Source organism: Condylura cristata, unplaced genomic scaffold (genome assembly GCF_000260355.1).
Source record: "Condylura cristata isolate star-nosed mole 26May11 unplaced genomic scaffold, ConCri1.0 scaffold00057, whole genome shotgun sequence".
Lineage (NCBI taxonomy): Eukaryota > Metazoa > Chordata > Mammalia > Eulipotyphla > Talpidae > Condylura > Condylura cristata.
Window position 1 is genome coordinate 940,843 of NW_004567158.1, and position 20,340 is coordinate 961,182.

The following is a 20,340-nucleotide window of genomic DNA, read 5'->3' on the forward strand; positions in this document are numbered from 1 at the left end:
CAGGTGTTCGCTGCGCGCCCTTGTGCCCTGAGACGGGTCACCTTTTCATACCCCATTTTTACTGACAAACGAGCCTTTGGGCAAAAGCAAACACATTTTCTCAGCTTTTACAGTAAAGCCAAGACAGGAACAGTCTGCCCAGAGGCGAGGTCTAGGCCTTGACACATGGTTTCCTATTAAAGGAAGATGTGGACTCTTTCATGAAGCAGCCTGGGAACGAGACTGCAGACTCGGTCCTGAAGAAGCTGGATGAGCAGTACCAGAAGTACAAGTTCATGGAACTGAACCTCGCCCAAAAGAAGAGGAGGTACGTGCTTGCGCGGACCCTGAGGGAGACACAGGGCATGCGGTGGAGCGGCAGGTGCTTGCAGACTCCTGCGGGACGGTTAGCAGCAGGTCTGGCAGCTGGGCCAGGCCCCCCTGTGGCAAGCAGGCTGTGGAGGTGGGAACGGGAAGCACCAGCTTTTGGGAAGGCGCTGCCTGAACGCCCCTCTGCGCTTGTCAGGTTCAGGACACACCTCCTGCTCCCTAGGAGAGTTTGAAAGGTGATGGGCTTTGAGGGCACCTGCAGGGAGGAGTTGGGGAGAGAACATGCACCTCAGGACTGAAGTGTGGGCTGCAGGGAGATGTGCCCCAGAGCATGTGAACACAGGGGGCGGGGTCCAGGCTACTGGTGGGGTGTAGGAGGGGACCCGCCAGTCAGAGGTCCTCGGAGCCACTGGAAGCAGGGGGCTGGGGCTGGGCCTGAGGGGAGAGTGCAGGCGCAGCAGACTTGGGCAAAGGCAGGAGAGCAGTTCTGGGCCTTTTGAGAGGCCTTGCGACGCGGGTGGAAGCGTGAAGGACACAGATGAGTGCGTGCTGGCCGGGACCAGTGTGGCCCGCGGTGGGGCAGGTGGCGGCTGAGACACGACTGCAGCCCCCGCGGGGTCCTGCCTGTTGGAGGAGCGGCCGTCGTCCGCCCGGGGTCACCGGCCTGAGGCCGTGCGTGCGACTCGCTCCTCCCTGCGACGCCTCCCTGCGGTCTCCGAGGAGTCCTTCCTCGTGCGCAGGCCTTCAGCAGCTCTCGCTTTTGGTGCCTTGCCGGAAACCCTGTCCTGCGGCCGTGCTTCTGAGCGGGCACCCCTGCTGCCTGCGTTTCTCCTGCAGGCTTTACAGTGATCGCTCTTCGTGCGCTTAGCGCCACTCAACCCTAAGGTAGCCCGACTTCGCCGGCTTTTCCCTTGAGGTCAGCGCTCCGTGTCGGTAAGAAGCGCTTCCTGCCCACGGCCCAGAGCCGCCCTCTCGGTGCTTCGGCCCCACCGAGATACAGGTTTCCTTTCAGTCGGCGCCCAGCGCGGTCCGGGGTGTCTGCCCTGGCGGGTGTGCGGGTCCTGCTCGGGCTGTGTCACTGCTGTGCCTGGCGCCTGGGCGAGGCGGGCAGCGCTCGGTCCTGGCCACTCAGCTCCTCCACGGCAGGCGGCAGGCGGCAGGGTGCGGTTCGAGCGCCCCGCCCTGCCAGGCGCTCGTGCCCGAGGTGGGGGGGGCGCGCTTCTCCCCTGCTGGAGCTGCGGCTTCACTGCCCAGGTCCCTTCCCGCCCCTTCGCACGTCATGGCAGGCCGGCTCGTCTCGCGTCCTCTTTCCGCGTGGGGCTCTCTGCAGCTGGGGCTCTGTTAGCATCTCTGGACAGCTTCTGTCGGCTTTTGCTTTTCTTTTTGTGGACGCGGTCCGTGGCGTGGAGGGACATTGCGCCCCTGGGGGCACCCTCGCGCGCGGCTGAGCCTTGCCATGGGGCTCCGCCCTGCCAGGCTTTTGGTGAGGACCTTTGCATGTGGCTTCTTGGGGACAGTGGTTTTCTCTCGGTGCGCTGTTGTGGGCTGAAGCTAGTGTGACGCTGGCCTCGTGGGTGTAGTCACTGGTTTCCTTCCCGAGGTCCTGCTGCCTTCCCACCAGGCGTGCCGCCTCCTCAGCGTGTGACAACTGTTCCCACAGCCTTCCAGTCTGCTGTTCAGCACGTGTTGCTGGGAGTCGCTTTTCTGGGTGCTTCCCTTCCTCCTCAGAGGAAGCTGCTGTTGTCGGGAGCTGGGTACAGCAGCCTCTGACCCGTTCCAAGTTCTTCCGCTTGATGTCGGCGAACTCAGCTGCGACCGGAGCCTCACGAAACCGCCTTTGCTAGGTCACTGCTCCGCTCAAGGCCTCTCTCAGTTCTTCCCCGCCGACGGTGCTACCTCGATGTGCCGTTGTCTCTCACTGTCCCTTCAGCTACACGAAAGCCCTTTGGTGTGTCGTGGTAATCTTCGGTGGAGCCTGCTCCCTTCTTTCTCTCACTGGGCATTTTGCCCATGGTCCCCGGCTCTCCTGCTGGGCTGCCACACGCCCCACCCTGCGACTGGCACCGGCCCCCCGGCACTGAGAGGCGACCGTCGCGTCTCTCCCACCGAATAGTTTGCTTGCTTCTCCGCAGAGCCACCTGTTTCTTCAAAATAGCTTGCCCCTGTCCTTTCTTGGAGGTTTTCACAGAACTTCCTGCAGGACAAGCTCCATGGCTTTAACTTTGTTTTCTCTGGTAGAGGAGGTTCAGGTTATTGTTTTCATCTCTTTGCATCTGCGTTTAGTGCGCTGTTGCCTTCTTTCCTCCTCAGCTCATAGTCCTAGGGAGAGCAGTCACTCCGCTGGAAGTGGGGGTGACTGAAATCCTCTCGGCCGGGGCAGATGCTGCCACTGCCACCGTCGCCGTCGAGTCCTTTGGCTGAGCAGGTGCTTGGCGTCTGCTCCGGCCGCTTAAGCTCGGGCATTATGACCAGAAACTTCTCCTTTGGATTTACTCTCTTCCGAAGACTTCTCCACTTCCCTCCTAAGCTGCTGTGCCCTGCTCGCTCCTGGGTAGGGACCTAGAGATTTCCACGGGTCGGGCAACAGCCAAGGTGTGTTGCGTTCATAACTGAATATCACACGGAGTGAAAGTGAATGGTTACATCCTAGGGAGCTACTTTACTCCCCGAATTAAAACCCATAAAGGTACAGACGACACGAGACATTTCCACCGAGCTGAGAAATCAGCAGTGACGACGGAGGGTGCGTAGCTGGGACGTGTGCGGCGGCCTTGTTGACCTGGCTCTGGCGGGCCTCTACCACCGAGGGTTTGTCCACACAGACCTGGTGCATGACCGGAAGAGCTTGACCCAAGTGTACTTTTCAGGTGTGTGCCCGGCATTTTACAAATGAACTTTTCCTGGCATTCACCTATATCAATAAGTCATATAAAAAGAAGCATATGGAGGTGTCGAGTCCCGCGGCCTGAGCCCGCAGGCACGCGAAGAAAACAGGTGCGTGCCAAGCTGTGAAGGCAGACTGATCACTGCCTTCACAGCTGCACATCTGCCGCGCCAGTCGCACAGGGTGTGGCCGCGATGGGCCTCTTTACATGATGCAGTGAGTGTGTTTCCAGGCTCATCCTTAAATCTTGCCTCCCTGCTGCTCTCCGGTGTGTCTGGTGGTGCATTCTGCAGGATCACAGCTTTGTTGTTTGACTGAGGCGACACTGGTTTCCAATGTGGCTTAAAGCAGTAGGTTCTCTCCCTTTGGGTGTGCTTACCGCCACCACGTCACAGCCCCCCACAGGCCATTGTGTCGCCCCTGGCTTCGTCCCCGCCCAGTAGCCTCAGTTCCGCCGTCAGTTTGCTGTCGCTTCGCCTTCAGCGGACCCTGTGCTCACTGCCCCACGTACAGGTGCACGTCAGGTACTTGCCTTTCTCCTTGCTCATGTGCTTTCGCACACTCCCTCCAGTTCACGCAGGCCGCAGACAGCAGGTTTGGCCTTTTTCACAGCTGAGTTGTATTCCATCGCATAAAGAGGCCACATCTTCTTGCCTGCCCCTGTTCGTGACTTGCCTGGAGCTTGCAGTGCGTGTGTCTCCTCTGTTCTCGGGCAGGCACGTTGTCTTTGTACTGGGTCTGTTCTCTGATAAATTGCATTAGAATTCGAGAGGGGCTCAACTGTTGCCTCCATGTAGAAGTCAAGCCTTGCGTGGCATCCAGTCACCAAAAGGGAGCTAAAGCTTAGCAACAAAAATGTTTCTAAGCAACTTGAATATTTTCAACATATTTTTTTTTACATCTTATATTCTTGACAGTGACGTTTATTTCATCTGGGAATCCGTTGCTGGTAGTTTTTGTTTTCCCTTTTTTTTTTAAAGGTTTATTTATTTGTGCGCACAGAACTGGGGCACAGGCCAGAGGCTCAGGGGAGGCGAGAGGCTTCCCCAGAGACAGAGCGGGGAGCAGAACAGGCAGATCTACGAAGTACACTGCTGAGGGAAGCAGTGGGCAGGTCAGGAGAGGTCTGCCGCGCCCTGTGGTCACCTCCGGGGCAGGCGGGGATCGAACTCATGCGGAAGCGGCTTTAGCTTCTTAGTGCTGTGCTTTAACCCGCTGCGCCACCAGGGAGGGCCTGTTTTCAAATTGTTAACAACAGGCATGATGTTTTCATAGCAGTTTCAGGTTTATAGCAGCGTTGAGCAGAAAGCGATGGGCCCTCCCTGCGGAGCTGGCCGTAGCTGCTTCAGCACGAGTGGATCGTGCTGCTTGGAGCCCTGGCCAGGGGCGAGCCACTTGGTGCAGCACACCTCTCCTGTCTTGCTCGCAGCTCGCTCAGCAGTGTTCTGGTCCCCACTCTGTCTCTGGTGAAGCCTCTGCTCTCCAGTTGTGTATGATGCATCAGTCAGTCAGTCAACCTTTAAAAAAAAGAAAAGACTTTTCTTCGGCTTGGACAAATACGCGCATTAGAGGTTTGCATTTTACATTTAGGCCTGTGGTCCATTGTCATCTCCGGTTTGCGCAGTAGCTGTCACTTCCTCCTGCATCTCATCAGTCTTATCGTGCCTGTCCTCCCCCCCTAAATTTCTCGTGTTCAGGCCTGTCACCCATTCATAATTTTGAGGACAGTTGTCACCGACTTGAAAATAGCGCCCATGGGTTTAAAGTCAGAGCGCGGCTGCCCCAGCTGGACAGGCTCCCTGTGCTGTCCAAGCCGGCCGCCGCCGGGATTGTTCACTCATGGGCAGTTCGGCTTCTCCCCTCAGGTCCCGGCCCATCCCCACCGCCCCACGAGGGACGCCCCCTCCACGCCTGGGCCTTGGCTCTGTGCTCGGCTGCTGGCTCCCTCCGGCCGTTGTCCGGCTTCCTCGGCGTGTCCCCGTTCCGCGGGCCGACGTGGCTGATGTCTCCCTTCCAGCCGGCTTCGATCCACTGTGCCCACTGACCCCGTCTTGTGGATCCGTTTTCTCTTCGGGACATGTCGGGCTGTGCCTGGTGTTTGTTTTGGGCTCCAAGCTACCAAGTTCACCCTTTTTCTTTTTCATAGGCTAAAAGGTCAGATTCCTGAAATAAAGCAGACTTTAGAAATTCTCAAATACATGCAGAAGAAAAAAGTAAGTACGCTGTCTCTGTAAATACACGCGGACAGACTGCGGCAGAGACGGGGCTTCCGTTCGGCCGTGGCCTGGCGCTGGGCCCTGCCCGCCCGAGCACGTGGGCCGGCGCCAGACGGGGCTTCTGGCTCAGGGACCTCGCGTCTCCCCCGAAGCCAGGTTCAAGCGAGGGCTCCGGGCCTAGGGCTACTTGCTTGCACATAGTGCTTGTGGAGCTTCCGTGCCCTTTGAGGTTATGTTGGGTGCGAGGAGGAAATGTCTTCGAGGGCCTCCTGCGTTACGCTCCAGCAGAGTGAAGAGTCCGAGACTCTCAGAGCTGGTTCTCATTTCCAAGTCAAAGAAGGTGCACTGGGCAGTCGCGCAGCAGCTTGCGGCTGCACCGCCTCGTGCTTGCTGAGTGAAGCTGGCGGGACGGGCCAGGCTTCGTGGCCGGGGCGCTCGTGGCCAACCGAGCGAGCGGGGTGGGGGAGCGTGCTGCTTGCCGTAGCCTTCAGGGCGGTGGGGCCCTTCCTCTTACCTCAGTCTTGCAGATCAGCAGTGTGCGGGGCGAGAGGCTGGCGAACAGCCGAGCCACGCTCTTGCTGCCGCTGCGGCTCGGCCCGTGCGCACCTGCTGGGCCTGTTCACAGTCCTGTCACTTTTTTGCAGGAGTCCACCAGCGCGCTGGAGACCAGGTTCTTACTGGCAGACAACCTGTACTGCAAGGCCTCCGTCCCTCCTACCGATAAAGTGTGCCTCTGGCTGGGGGTAAGTAGAGTTCACCTCCCTGTGACTGGCGGGAATGAGGCCAGTGTTCTGGTTCCTGTCACAACATGACTGACCCCCGAGCACGATGATGGTTGTCACGAAGGCACGCGCGGGCCTGTTCTCTTCAGCTGCTCTGAGTCTCTGCGCGTAAATACAGTCTTTATACCACTGCTCCTCCTCAGACGGGTGTTGATTCCACATAAGAGTTTCTCCCACAAAGATGCCTCTCCTCATGAGGTTGGCGTCTGTTTTGTCGAGTTGCTGAGTCTCTGCTTTTTTAACCCTCCTCAGTAGGCCGTCACCTGCCTCGTGCCGCATCAGTGGCCCTCGCAGGGACCCTGGGAGTCATTTTTAAAAGCCATTTGTCAGATGAGCAAAGCTGTTCTTTTGTCCTGACCAAATGTAGATCATGCTCAGATGATTCTCTCAAGTTCAGAAAGAACTGTTGAGATCCGTTCAGCGATGTCAGCACCGCTCGGCTCATGATGGGCCTCGATAGGGGCCGTGGGTGGTTCTCCTCATGTCCTGCCAGCTCACAGCCTCGCGTGTGCACAGCTAACTGCAGCAGCCCCTGACTGCCAGCCCAGCTAGAGCTACAGGTGTGCGCTCGAACGACCGCGGCGTCTCAGCCTCTGGCTCTGCGTCCTGTGTGCTCTGTCAACGACCGCTTGCCCGGGGCTGAGGTCCAAGACCCTGTTCTGGCCTGTAATGCCCGTGATGTTCACTGACTGCTGGGCCTTCTCTCTTCAGGCGAATGTGATGCTTGAGTATGACATTGATGAAGCGCAGGCGCTGCTGGAAAAGAACTTAGCGACTGCCACGAAGAATCTCGATTCTCTTGAGGAAGACCTTGACTTTCTTCGAGATCAGTTTACTACCACAGAAGTCAGTATCCTTTTTGAAAAAGTAAGCCACACGGAAAAAAATTTGCAAAATTGATCACCTATATTAAAATTCATAAACTCTGTAAAAAAAAACAAAAGTAAGCCACACGGGAGGAAAGGAGAGAGGTGTGTCCCTTTTCGACGCTGCACTGCTCTGGCGAGATTATTCCGGCTGGAGTATCGGTGCGCTGCGTGAGGGCAGTAAATGTCACACTGGGAATTCTTAAATACGTCTGTAGATTAATGGAATCTGAAGTGTGAAGGGGGAAACACTGACTCCGGTGTTCTCTAAAGACACCATCACGACCACTGAAGCAGTTTCGCATTAACTAAGGGCCTCCTGCGTCCCGCCGCTGTTACATGCGTGGGGAACAGGACGCTGGGGAGTCGACACCAGGTCTGGCGCTGTTCGAACTGACCGTTAGAACTGACCATTTCAGAGCAAAGCAAGCGTTTGCGCGCACCCCCCCCCCCCCGAGGCAGTGAAAAGTTAGGGAAAAGTGGAGGTGAGTTGGACCTCGAGGAGAGAGAACTGCGGCAGGTCTCAGAGGCGGTGCAGGCTGTGGGCAGCTGGGAGAGGCCAGCTGCGGCTCTGCCTGTCCTTTCTGGCCCCGCAGCCAGCCCGGACAGACGCCTGCCCTTCCAGAGCCCGGGCTCCCTTCTGTAGTCCTTTCCCGCGTGGCCGCGCCGAGCGGCACCTCGTGCTTCCTCTGGGCACGACGCCTGAGTGCCCCTGTACTGACGGAGCCTCCCCGGCTCTTTGCACGGCGCTCCCACGGGGCTGTCCTCGCCCCTACACCCCTAAATGTGCCCTTTGTGTTCCCACACTTGATCCCTCCACCCGGTCGGCAGGGGCCTGTTCAGCCCAGGGGAGAGCGCCCTTCTGAGCATTACGAGCGCGCGTCTGGGGTTGGCTTGGTGAGGTATGGCTGCAGCTGGAAGCCGCCCGGGGAGAGGCTCCTCCCCACCAGCCGTTGCCTAGCGGAGCGAGCTTGCGGGTTGCCGCCTGAGGCCTGGCTCCGGGCACGGAGGCCCAGCTCCGGCTTCCTCTCGCCTCGGCAGGCAGCTGCACTTTAGACCGCTGTTGGCTTTTCTTTGACAATCCTCGCAGATATGGCCCGGGTTTATAACTGGGATGTGAAAAGAAGAAACAAAGATGACCCCACCAAGAACAAAGTGTGATGCTGGCACTTCAACCTGCGGTTCCGTTTCCCAGACGTTATTTTAACCGCCCCACACTTTCTCCTTAAGGGTTGATAGAACTTCCAGTGATTTTTTTTAACAAGAATGATAATTAAACCTTTTAAAAAAGATACACATCATTTTATTTATTTATAAAAGCAAATTAATTTCAGATACTGTATGACATTAGCAGTATTATGTCTTCCCACCTTCCCAACAAAGTAAACACTGCTTTCATCATTTTGTTTTGCTTCTTTGTCGTAGGAAAAGTCTTAGCTGAAATGGCCGAAAACTGTGAGGTCTGCGGCAGAAGCTAAACTCTGGACACGTTAGCAGTTGAGTTTTTCTTTGCAGCTGATGTGACTCTCACTTTGATGAGATTAAACCAGGTTAGAGGCAGGAAGAAGTCGCTCTGACTGCTGGCACGCTTGTTTCTTTGGTGGTACATGTGGGTTGTCTGCTGGCCCCGAACATTCCAGTACTGTGCACTTGCAGGGAGCAGCACTTTGCCTTCCTGAGCAGCACGAGGGCCGGCGAGACATCTTTCCTTCCCCCTTGTTAACGTGCAGTGTCTTCGCGCTGCCAGCCGGTGGGTGCTCTTGGCCGCCGTGAAGTTGCGCTACTTACTCTTAGCTGAGGCAGCTTTGCATTTCTTAGCAGTTCTCCAAAGCAGCTGGCCTGTACTCTCGAGATAAATATAAATCTGCAGTGGTTGACAAGAGTTGTGAGCTTTTTTACCCACAATAAAACCTCATAGGAATAGTCAAAAGTCCCACGGGAAGCCGTTGGCATGGAGGCCGGTAGCCGGCGCTACGCATTGTGGGAAACATAACCGTCGTGTCTCCCTCTGTGTAGTGACAAGTACGCTTGTCCAGTGTTTTGTACGTGCATTTCATGTTATTAAAACAGTGAAGTCAAAACTGGTCTGGCCCCTGTTTTCATGTCACTCTGCCGCTTCCGTACTGTACAGGGCGCTGCGCAGGTCCGCAGGAACGTCACGAAACCCCTCGGCAGGAGCTCGGATAAGCAGAATCGGGAAGCTCGTTGGGCGAGACACCATAGTTCCTGGCTCGGTTTCTCTTTCACAGTTTCAAACTCCAGTGCTTACAATGTTGAGCCGTAATGTCTTTGCAGTATTGTAAGGACTGCATTCCTTTCCCCCAGTCTTGTCACTGGTACAAAATGTTCCTGTCGATGTTAGGCAGGAATCTCACGCTCAGAGGTCTTTCGCTTTTCGTCCATGAACATCTAAATAGGAGTTTTCCGGTATTCCAGCACATACGAAGAAACAGCTGTTGAGACATAGGAGTCAAAGAACGAAAATTACGTTCATCAACAAATGTGAAAGTGAAATTGGAGTCACAAACAGTACTAGACTCTAATGACAGAAGTATGAAATCTTGCTTTCGCCACCTTTCAGCCTGACATGAAGTTGACGCTGAGTAGCACATGCATTAGCGATGCAACATGTCCAGGCACATTCACTTTCAGTCCCCCTAAATGTTTCCTGTCTTTCATTTCTTTTTTTATGCATAGGGTCTTAAACAACGATCTCGGTTTCACGATGTGTCCCTGCTTCACTTTGCTGTCGCACTGTTACACCGACCCGGTTCTATGAGGCTTGCAGGATGCTGCCATTCACAGACGCTGGGTTTTTAGAATATTTTCTCTGGGAAAACACCAAGTAGCAAATAACGCACCTGAAACTGTCCTGTGAGTTTTTCTTGGTGTGTAGAAGTTTCCCTGAGACCAGGTCACCAAACATGGGGTCACAGGGTGAGGGGAGTGTCCTCTCTGGGGCTGAAAGCGGGTTTGCTGTGCCCACGGCGGGGGCGGGGTGTTGGGCAGCACCCGACACCCCTGCCGCCTCGCCTTCCCGCCGCCTCATGCATGGACCCTGGCGCCGAGGCCCCTGGCCAGTGTGGGAGCCTCCCAGCAGCACCCTGCTTAGGCCCCCTCGTGCCACACCCTTGTGCCAGCCCCTGCAGCCCCCCCCCGGGTGCTCTCCAGCTGCCCTGTCACACAGCAGTTCCTCTCGAGGGGCTCTGGGCAGAAACTGCCGGGAAGCTCAGCCCACCCAGCTCCTTGCCTCGGAGCGGCTGTCAGGCCATCACGCCCGTTTCCCCACTGGCCTACCTCGTTTTCTGAGGCGTCTGGTGCCTCCGCAGAGGCGCGGATGGTTTGGATCTTGGGCGCGGGTGGAGCGCACGTGGGCCGGGGCGTGGGAGCCCTTCCCTCCCGGTGGGGCCGCGCCTTGAATGCAGTGACGTCATTCGTTGCAGGCCGAGTTTCCAGGGTTCACTGGCCCGTGAAGCTTTTCATGCATCCCCGCCATGCCTTGTGGTAGCTGGGCCTGGTCCCTGTGCGCCCAGACCAGCTCAGCTTCCTCCACATGCCAAAGCCACGGGTGCCGGGGAAAATCGAGACTAGAGGGAAGAGCCAGTGCAGAGCAGCTCCATCGGGATGGGGTAGGGTGGCGTGGTGGGTTCTTGGTTCTTGGGCCCTTGGCTGCTGAGGGGAAGAGCCAGAGCCTGTGCAGAGCACATTTGATCTTGCAGAAAGGGCAGCCCCGTTGCCAGACAGCAGTGGCTGTGGAGATGAGGCTGGAGGGCCGGAGGCCACCCTGGAGCGGGCTGGCGAGCTGGGCGCTGCCCTGAAAACCTTCCTCCCTGGGTCTGTCACCCCCCACCCTTCACGCAGCCCACAGGGAAAGAGGCTGGCAGTGTGGACAACGCATCGGGCCGAAGTGGATTTGGGTTGAAATCTGGATGAGTAGTCATTGAAGGCAGCATTTCTCACGCGTGCTAATGACTCATCAATTTTTTAAAAGTTATTTTTGAGGTGCATTGGTTCCCATACCGTATTTTAAGGACACAGGTTCACAGTTCAAATGCATGTCACCACACCCAACTGCCAAACACCCTGAGTCCTCTGGCACCCGCCATCTTGCTCTCACTGCCCCTCCCCTGGGAGCCTCAGCTCTGCTGGCAGATGCTTTGTTTCTGTGTTGCACGTGCAGGCGAAGTCCAGGATCTGCCTTTCTCCTGACTATCATCATCTGCAGTTCCTCCCATGTTGTTGCAAATAACAGTGCCTTTCTCGCAGTTGAATAGTATTCCGCTGTATGTAGACCACATCTTCCTGATCCACTCATCCGCTGCTGGGCACATAGGCTGTTGCCATAGCTGGGCAGTTGCCGCCCACCTGTACCCTCAGGAGACTGTTCTTCAGTCCGAGTGGGATCGAAGGCTCTGGCCGTCCATCTGTCTCTGACACTTGGTGTTTCCCACAGAGGCCCAGGCCACGTGCACGGGCGGAGCGGCTGTGCGGTGACCACACCGACGTCTGTGTGCTGGTTTCCATGTGGGTTCCAGGCTCTTGGCGCAAGTTGTTGTTGTTGTTGTTTAATCATAGAACAGTTTATTTTTACATCATTTTGTACATTTTTGTCCCCATCTCAATTGTCATCCCCGCGGGTTTCCCATCACCGACTCACCCGTGTCTTTGCACAAGTTTTACTGCTCTTTTGTTAGTTTTTCTTCCTGCTTCCATACATTTACACAAGGTCCTATTGTGTTGATCAAGACCGTCATTTACAATGGACGAAACCTTGGAGAGTGCGTGTCCGGTGACTGTGTGGCCTGACAGCCGGCCAGCGGCGCGGGCTGAGCGGATTCCAGTCGGAAGGAGCCGGTCTGCTCACACCCTGCGCGTCTTCGCAGCGAAGGCAGGCCAGCGCAACCAAGAGCCGAGACATCGTCCCTTTGCGAGCGAACACCTCAGTGACTTAGGTGAAAAAGTCAATGCCAGAAGCACAGATCACTTAGAGGGTGATGCTTACGGACAGTGGGAAACCTCAGAGCAGATGAACACGGGGCTTTGATGCGAACTCAGGCGACACAAACAGGGCACGAACTGCCTCGAAACAGAGCCCAAGGCTGATGGCGACCTCGGCCTGCCCCTTGCCCACCCTTGCCCATGCCCACAGCCCCTCGCTGCCTGTGCCCTCGCGGCTTCGCCCGCCCAGCCGCCTCGCTCCTGGCTTGGCCTGGCCCTTCCTTGGTGCTTGCTTCACGCCCACCGGCCAGACCTGCTCTTCACCCAGACTCTACCAGCTCGGAGGTGCCTGCTCCCTCTGTCCGTGTCGTGTTAGCTGAGCTCACGCCAGAGGCTCCCAGCCAGCAGAGGTGTGGGCACGCGACGTCCTCGCCTGGCTGCCCACGTTTGCCAGCCTCCGTGGTTACTGGCGTTGGTGCCACAGAAGTGGGTCTGCCTCCGGCCAGAGGAGCCCGGGGCCGAGGGGAGCCCCGTCCATGCCAGTGCTGGCGCTGCTCTGGCCTGGGCGCACTGGACTGCCCTGGAAGGAGCAGAAATGAAGGCAACGAAGAGCAGCTCCTGTCTGAGAGCCCCTTCTGGGCTCAAGGACTGGTCACCAGACTCCAGAGGCAGAAAAGCCTGGGCCCGTTTTTCCTCCGAGCACCATCCTACTCAGCTTGGCTTCCCGTGTGGGTGCTTAGGCTGCCACTGCATGTGTTTGAGGCGCTGGCCCAGGCTTGGGGTGGAAGATGCCCCTTGCAGAGGGCCTGTCTGCTCAGGCCCTTCCTAGGACGATCGGGCTGCGCTGGTGCCAGTTTCCACACTGGCCACTGGGTGGCGCGCGGACACAGGCAAGACCCCAGGGATCCTGGAGAACTGAACAGCAGCCCGCGGAGGCCAGGCCAGAACGGAACTGAATTCACCAGATCAATTTTCAGCTAAAAGAAAAGTAACATGCTCGGTACAGTTTAAAGGAGACCCAGCGCTGCACGGTGCTCAAAGTGCTCGGGGTACAGCGCACACCGGTGCAGGTGTTGGATCTACACGTTTACCAGCGCAGCTGACGGTTCCTCAGGCCGCCGCCGCAAGGAGTGTGGGCGCTGAGCCCCTGCCAACGAGAGGCCACACTGTTACCGCTCATTTCCCGGGTTCTGCAGATGCGCCGACAGCCCAAGGCCTTGCTGCACTGCGGGTTCCCGTGGGGGTGAGAGCGCGGAGGAAGGCGCAGCGCAGACAGCGGGCGAGCAAGCGGCGGCAGCTGCAGCCGTCGGAGTCGCGCAGGCGTCTGGCCGCAGCTTCGGACACCGGCGGTCAGCGGAAGTCACAGGAATGCGACGGTGTCGCCAGGCTTCACCTAGCAGAATTGGCGGATGCTGAGCAGGAAGCGGCTTCCGTCGGCATGAGGGAAGCCACAGCCTGCCGGTCTGGCCGGGAGCAGGGCCCCGTGGGGCTTGAAAGCAAAGTGCGCAACGCGGGGGCCTGGACGCGACGCTAGCCGAGCTGCGCCCGCGGCCCTGCGCGGGGCACGCGGCCTCCTCGCCCAGCGCCAGAGCCGTCACCGCCCCTGCCACTGAAGTGGCCACGCAGGGGCCTCGGAAGCTGTGCGCGGGAGCTCGGCCTGCAGCCAGGAGCTGTGCAGCTTCACTGCAGTTGCCGTGGGCAGGAGCTGCTGGACACTTACATTTCAGACCGTGGGCCCAGTCGCTGGGCGCAGTTACCTAAAGTATATATTCGCGCACGTTCGCAGCCCACAACTCATACATAGTGGAAATGATAGATGCAGTGCTGAGACAGCTCTTTCGTGTCCTGTAGGCCGCATGTGGAGTGATGGTTCAATATGAGGGAGCACAGACTTCTGCTCTACTAAACGCCGTAACTGAAGGCAGAAGAGTTTGACAAAATACAGGGCGGGGAAAGAGCTTCTAGACAGCGGACATGTCACTAATTCACAAGAAAGAGTCGGCGTGTGCTTGATGACTGCTTTCGGCTATCAGCTTTCAGCTTGATGACTGCTTTCAGCTGCAAAGCCGATCACAGACAGGGCGTCAAAATATTCACTCATCCTTGCAACAGGTGAACTCGCTGACTGTCACGCGGCGTCTCGGCGGGTCCTTGGGCCTGGCGTCAGCTCTGTGCTCGGCAAGCGGCGTGTGAAGGTGCTGGCCGAGTGGCTTCACAACCGCGCTGACTTCGTGACGTTCACCCGGCGCCAGGGCCCCTCAGCACAGCAGGAAGCTGCCCTTCGTGAAGCGGCCTCGTGATCGCATGGAAGAAGCTGCGTGGCGCCGCCGGGAGCGCTGACTGTGCCTCGCTGGCCTCGCGCTTCCGTTTGCCGCGCGGACAGGACGCGGGCTGAGTGGCGGCGTCAGCTGGAGCTCATGCTTGCTTCTCCCACAGCTCAGACGCTCACTAGGCAGCTGAACACCAGCCTTCTGAGAAGCCCGAATCCACACGGAGCCTTCACCGCCAGGCCCTTCGGAGGCTGCTGGCTGCAAGCGCAGAGGCGGGGACACATGAAGCGCTCGGGCGCCGGCGCGAGGACCTTTACGACGGGGCCAGCGGGCAAGAAGAGCTCGGAGCCGGTCTCCCGTGCGTGTCGCCGGAGTGAGGTGAGTCGGGGTGACTGGGTGGGAGCAGGACGAGAAAGCAGTTGCGAGCACTCCAGGCTCGAGAACAGCTGCTGAATTGTGTGTGTGGAACTGGGGTATGGGGCAGAGGAGGGCGTGAGAGGACTCAGAGGCGTGGGGAGCAGAAGGGGCGGATGGACCGAGACCCACCGCCGAGGGGCAGCGGGGGTCAGGGGGGCCTGCCGCGCCCTGGGGTCCTCCCTGGCCGGGGATGGACTCGGCGGCAGCGGTGGCAGATACCTGAGACTTAACCCGAGGCCACCAGGGAGGCTCCTAACTCCCATTTGCATGGAACTTCGGGGTGGAGAGGTGGGCAGAGCCTCTTGGCAGCGGAACCTGCTGTCTGCCTAGTGGACGAGACCGTGCCGACTCGTGAACGTGTCACGGGGTCAAGGGCAGAAACAGGCTCCCTCGGGGAGATGCCAGAGTACTTCAGGAGAGGGCTGGTGGGCCGTGGCGGAGGGTGGCCGTGGGCATGGCAGGGACTTGGTGTATTTTGAAGACAGAGTGCGGCGCTTGAGAAGGGACTGGCGGGTGCGGGGAGGGACGTGTGCAGCTCAGGCTGGACCCCACGTTTCCGGGGTGGTCTCAGCTGCAGGGAGGAGCCCGGGAGGACAGCAGCTCGAGGGACGCCTGTGCACCTTCTCGAGGCCCCGCCCTTCTTGCCGGTGCTTCGTCTTCTCTCTTTGTGAACCCTGAACTTTGTTGGGCCCCAGGGAGCCCGATGCTGGACCCCAGGTGGGACCCACGAGGTGCTCTGGAAAGGGAATGGCCGACACCGTGGCTGCCCTGCAGTGCAGCGACGGGGCGAGCAGGCTGCACTGGTGAGGGGGACACAGGCCACCATCCCAGTGTCTCTGGCAGCAAACGGTTGTGGCAGGAGCCTGTGCGTCAACAGTGGACACGGCCTGCACAGGTCCGATTGCGCGGTGACAGTGCTGGGTAGGACAGAGGCCTGGAGCCTGCTCTGGGCTGGGCCACACGGCAGATACCGCATGGCCACTGCCGTGCAGCTGCCTCTGAGGACCTGTGTCCACTGGGCAGAGACAAAGTGAGACGTGACTCGGGAACCCGCGGGCTCATAGGTGGCTTTCGGGCTGTGGGCTGGCTGGCCACGGCGTCGGGGGAACTGCGGACTTTCGAGCAGCGTGGAGTGGCCTGTGCTGATTCTCCCTTCCCTGTGCCGTGCCCCTTCCTCCCTCATCCACTCCTGACCAGGAAAGCGACAAAACTGCAGGACGCGGCCCCCTCCGCCCAGCTCAGAGCGAAACAGCTTGCTTTCCTTCCCTCCCCCCCAGAGTGTCAGCTCAGGGTGTCCAGAAGCGAGTTCCACATTATTCCCAGCCTGGAAACAGCTACCAGACACACAGTCACATAATCAACCATTTTACTAAATACAGGCATATTTTCATCCACGTTTCATCACAGCGCACGACAAGGCGAGGAAAGGGCACAGCACATTTGTTCTGGAATATGAGACGATCTAACCCAACATGCAGTTGTGGTCTTGTGACAGGTTAGTTTATCTTTTCTTTACCTATTGTAGTAAAATAGCTTCTAAAGCTTTATCCTTAGTATGGTATTAACACCTGGCTTTTTCACACTTATTTCCTAAAACCCACTTAGTGCAGTGACAATGGCACTGAATTCTACTAAAAGATTTTTAAAGTTTCTAGAACTTGTTTGAGCGATTAAGCTTGGCCATCTCTGCTGTATCTATGCTATTTTAAAACCTGCCTAAAAAATGTAAGGAATGGGAAAAGTATACATATAACGTATTTTTAGTCGAGAAACCCAGAGAGAAGTTCTGCTTCTATCCTTTTTTGGAACTGACAGAATCCAGTCAACTCTTATTTATCCACTGGATAATCTTGCTTTCAGAGTTTCCTAAACATAGTGAAGTATGAAATTTTGTGATCACCCAATCCATGTAGCATCTCATTTGCCTTCGGCAACCACACGCTGGGACAGGCTGCCCCTGCCCAGCCCAGCTGTGGGGAACGAAGAACGTGGGTGCGGCCGGGGGTCTGTCACCACGATCTTCGTTATTTGGCTTCTTTGTTCTGCCTGAAGTGAACCCCCAGACTTTCCGATTCAGTCACACTCACGCAGCAGTTCACACTCACTGTGGAAAGTATGGCTTTTGCTGAACTAGCTATGGTCCGAAAAGTAACGTAAAGCGTCCCCTCCTTCAGGAAGGTGAGGCAACCTCCAGCCAGCCTTTCCGTCTCCGCTGTCGCCCCCTGAGAATTCGGACGGCAACCAGGCAGCGAGTGGCCACGCGAGTCTCTTGCTTTGCTCTTGGTGAAGTGGGGAAGAAGCCTCACAGCCCGCTATGGAGGTCAAACCAGCCATGAATGACTGTCCGCGACTGGAAGGGGACCGCCTGGTGCCCGCAGACACAGGCGGGGGCCTCCTGAATGCCAGGGAGCCCCGTGGTGCTGGGGGCAAGAGGTAGGGAGTGTGGGCTCCGGCGTTTCTGCTCCTCACACCGCACCTACACACAGCTGCTCGCCGCGCGCCACCACGCTTTCTTGAGTGTGGCAGTAACTGTGCATGTGGCCTCGTGCCTCCTAGTCGCGCCGCTTATACTTCCCCTTGCAAGGGTCTCAGCAGTAGCGGCCCACGCCCCTCGCCTGCTACAGCCTGGCGTGGGCTGTTCTCGCTGTGGAAGCGCGCCTTGCCGTGCTCAGTTCTGCGAATTGCTCCCAGTGTGACGCTCTCCCCCTTTCCTCGTTACATGTTCGTGACCTATGAACGAGCTGAAAGACCAAGAACCGCCTGTCCTGTCGGTGGGGGTGTTTTTCTGGGGGCCCAGCTCCCCAAGCCCCAGTCCCCAAGGGCACACGGCCTGGCACGGGCCACATCGGTGGTTCAGTCCCTGTGACAGCACCCAGGCCCCACCCACAGCCTGTCCCAGCCCTGCCCCCGTATCCACAGTGGAGGTCGACTGCTCTTCAGTCACACTCAGGTCTTCTCATCTCAGTCACTTGCGGCCAGGCAGGAGCGCGTGGTTTCACTAGCATAAGCACCTCCTCTCTGACTTGACCACCTCTTCTGAAGAGTGAACCACGTTTGGGACAAACCCACTCTTCACCCCTTCCCAGCCCTCCTGGATTGTGATGTCCCCCCTTTTAACCAGCTCGTAGATGTCCCTCGTCAGGTCTGTGAAGGCTTTCTCCACATTGATGGCGTCTCGGGCCGATGTCTCAATGTACTTCATGCCGTACGCAGCAGCCAGTTTCTCGGCCTCGTGGCGTGTCACCTGCCGCTGGGTATCCAGGTCACACTTGTGACCCACCAGCACGAACACAATTTGGTAGGGCTGCACGTGCACTCTGGTCTCTTCTAGCCACTCGTGGACATTCTGGAAGGACCTGCGGTTGGTAATGTCAAATAAGAGAAGGCCGCCTACCGAGTTCCTGTAGTAGGCCCGAGTGATGGATCTAGAACACAAGAGAGAAGGGAGGAGTCAAGCGAGGCCCAAACTCGGACACTGCCCTCTGGTCGAAAGGACTTTCCGTTTCTGACAGGGACTACGGATGCCATTGAGTAACAGTGCTGACAGGGAGACTCTAGTTGGACCAAACTCTGGAGGTGCTGCTCACGGACTTGCAGGCGTTTCCACAGTTCACGCTGCATACTGGAGGCTCCCCTCCTGTGAAACAGGCCTCCTGGGCCACGGGCGCCGTGCAGCACCGACGTTAGGTCCTGTGAGCAGGAGGGCGCAGTGGTGCAAGCAGGAATTTGTAGAATGGAAACGAATTTGTGGTGCCCTGTCTTCCACTTACGATGCTTCTCTTTCTAGTTTCTCTCTGTTCAGCCCAACAGGAGCCCTCCCTCCCCTCTGCTGTTTCCCAGCCACCTGGGGATGGGTCCTTAAACACAGCGTCCTGAGGCTGACTCGGGCCCCCAGCTGGGGGAAGTCGCTGAGCTACCCACCTCTTCCTCACTGACAGGACTTGCTGACGCTGCTCTACACTTGCGGGGTCTCTTGTACGGAGACAGAACCTGACGGGTCTGAGGGTCGCACCTGGGTGCTCATTCTGTGCGAGCGCGAAGGCGCCGCCTGACAGCGCTCAAGGGCCGCCACTTCCCGTCGCCTGCGCTGCAGGGGTCTAGGTGTGTTTTCAGGGTTACTGTCTCCTAAACACTGAGGGCCTCAGTAGCTTAAGGCGTTGGGCTCATGGGTGATGCCCTCGGAGCAGAGGGTGCTAGGAGCCACCTCACAAACAGAAGTTCGATTCAGGCAGAACAGCACTCGAAGGGGCGTTACCCCCCCCCCCCCCCCGAAAGTGTTTCTCCGCCCCTGTGCGGATGGTGGCTGGGCCTGGAAAGTAGGCTGTGATCTGTGGACAGCCTGGTTAGGAAGTCAGAGGCAGCCTGGCATAGAATGCTAGTGGCTCGTGAAGATTTAGAAAGTGCCAAAGCGCTTCGTAAGCATAGCACGGGACCACACAAAAACAAAAACCTTGCATGCATGGAACATCTTTTCCTTCAAGGACGAAGGACTACGTCGGAAAGCATTTTCCATTTGTGACAGAGAAGGATGAATATTCTGGGAAGTCCTACAAAGTAATGTCACCCAGTAAGAAAGAAGTGAACGAACGTTCACACAGATGCCAGCAAACAAACACATTTCTGAGAGCGATGCAGCGCCCGTGCAAGCGCCACCTGCCCTGGTGCTGTATGTGCAAGGGGAAGGTGGAGACTGAAATTTGCCAGGGTCGCCCGTCCACTCCCACCAGCGCGTGTCCCACAGAGGGAAGGGAGTGATGGCAACTGCTGCTCCCCCAAAGCCGGTGGCTTCCCTGCTCCCCGCTGGCTCTGCCTGTCTCATGCTGCTTCTAGGCAGACACTGCCCTGGCCTCCGCCCCCGCTGTGTTCAGACTCATGATCACAAAGGAAAGCGCGGTCCTGACTGGCTGGTCCAGGTGGCACCGGGGCAGGGAGGGGGCCTTAGGCAGCAGCTGCCTGTGCCAGTGCTCAGGTTGCCAGAGGCCAGGGCCGCTCCGTTGCCAGGCATCCCCTTGTAGGCTGTGCTCAGCAGGCCGCCCAGTGTGTGGGATGTTGGGGGGCCAGGGGCAGCCATTATCAGTGTCTACTGCGCACGCACGCACACACGTCTGTGCAACACACCTGTCTCTGCACCCCCATCCGACCCACCTATGCCTAATGTCGTGGGCAGCCCCCCCAACGCGTGTGGGGAGGCTGAGAGGGCGCCTGCCCGCAGGTGCCTACCCGTCAGCCCGGGCTGCCCTGGGCGGCTGCCGGAGGCGTGGTGCCAGCGGAAGATCGACCACTCTCCTGGCCAGGGCGAGGCTGCGCCCGCGCGGGAGTCCCCGCGAGGTGGGGTGCCCTGGGCAGTACCTCCCGAGCCCTGGCAGCCGCGCCTCGCGCAGCGATCCCCGCCCGGCCCCAGGCCCCGCAGGCCCGCAGACCCTCGCCCGCCCTCAGCACCTGAAGCGCTCCTGGCCCGCGGTGTCCCAGATCTGCAGCTTGATGCGCTTGCCCGGCTCGATCTCCACCAGGCGGGAGAAGAAATCCACGCCCACGGTGGGGTCGGAGACCTGGGCGAAGCGGCCCTCGGTGAAGCGGCGGATGAGGCAGGACTTGCCCACCGTGGAGTCCCCGATGACAATGAGCCGGAACTGGTACAGCCAGATGGCCTCCATGGCC

At 58.1% G+C, this 20,340-nt stretch overlaps 2 protein-coding genes across 2 annotated transcripts in view; one reads left to right on the forward strand and one right to left on the reverse strand.

The window, feature by feature from the left end:
* Positions 1 to 9,132, forward strand: part of VBP1 (von Hippel-Lindau binding protein 1) — a 10,205-nt gene extending 1,073 nt beyond the window's left edge. The window contains exons 2-6 of the mRNA XM_004695248.2: positions 183 to 307; positions 5,340 to 5,406; positions 6,054 to 6,152; positions 6,903 to 7,041; positions 8,148 to 9,132. Of these exons, the coding sequence (XP_004695305.1) occupies positions 183 to 307; positions 5,340 to 5,406; positions 6,054 to 6,152; positions 6,903 to 7,041; positions 8,148 to 8,218 (501 nt within the window). The 3' untranslated portion in view covers positions 8,219 to 9,132. The remainder of the gene's footprint in view (positions 1 to 182; positions 308 to 5,339; positions 5,407 to 6,053; positions 6,153 to 6,902; positions 7,042 to 8,147) is intronic.
* A 6,899-nt stretch (positions 9,133 to 16,031) lies between these two features.
* Positions 16,032 to 20,340, reverse strand: RAB39B (RAB39B, member RAS oncogene family). The gene is made up of 2 exons (XM_004695249.2): positions 20,122 to 20,340; positions 16,032 to 18,107 (listed from the first exon to the last, which is right to left on the reverse strand). The coding sequence occupies exons 1-2, from the start codon at positions 20,334 to 20,336 to the stop codon at positions 17,681 to 17,683; spliced, it is 642 nt and encodes a 213-aa protein (XP_004695306.1). The 5' UTR covers positions 20,337 to 20,340; the 3' UTR covers positions 16,032 to 17,680.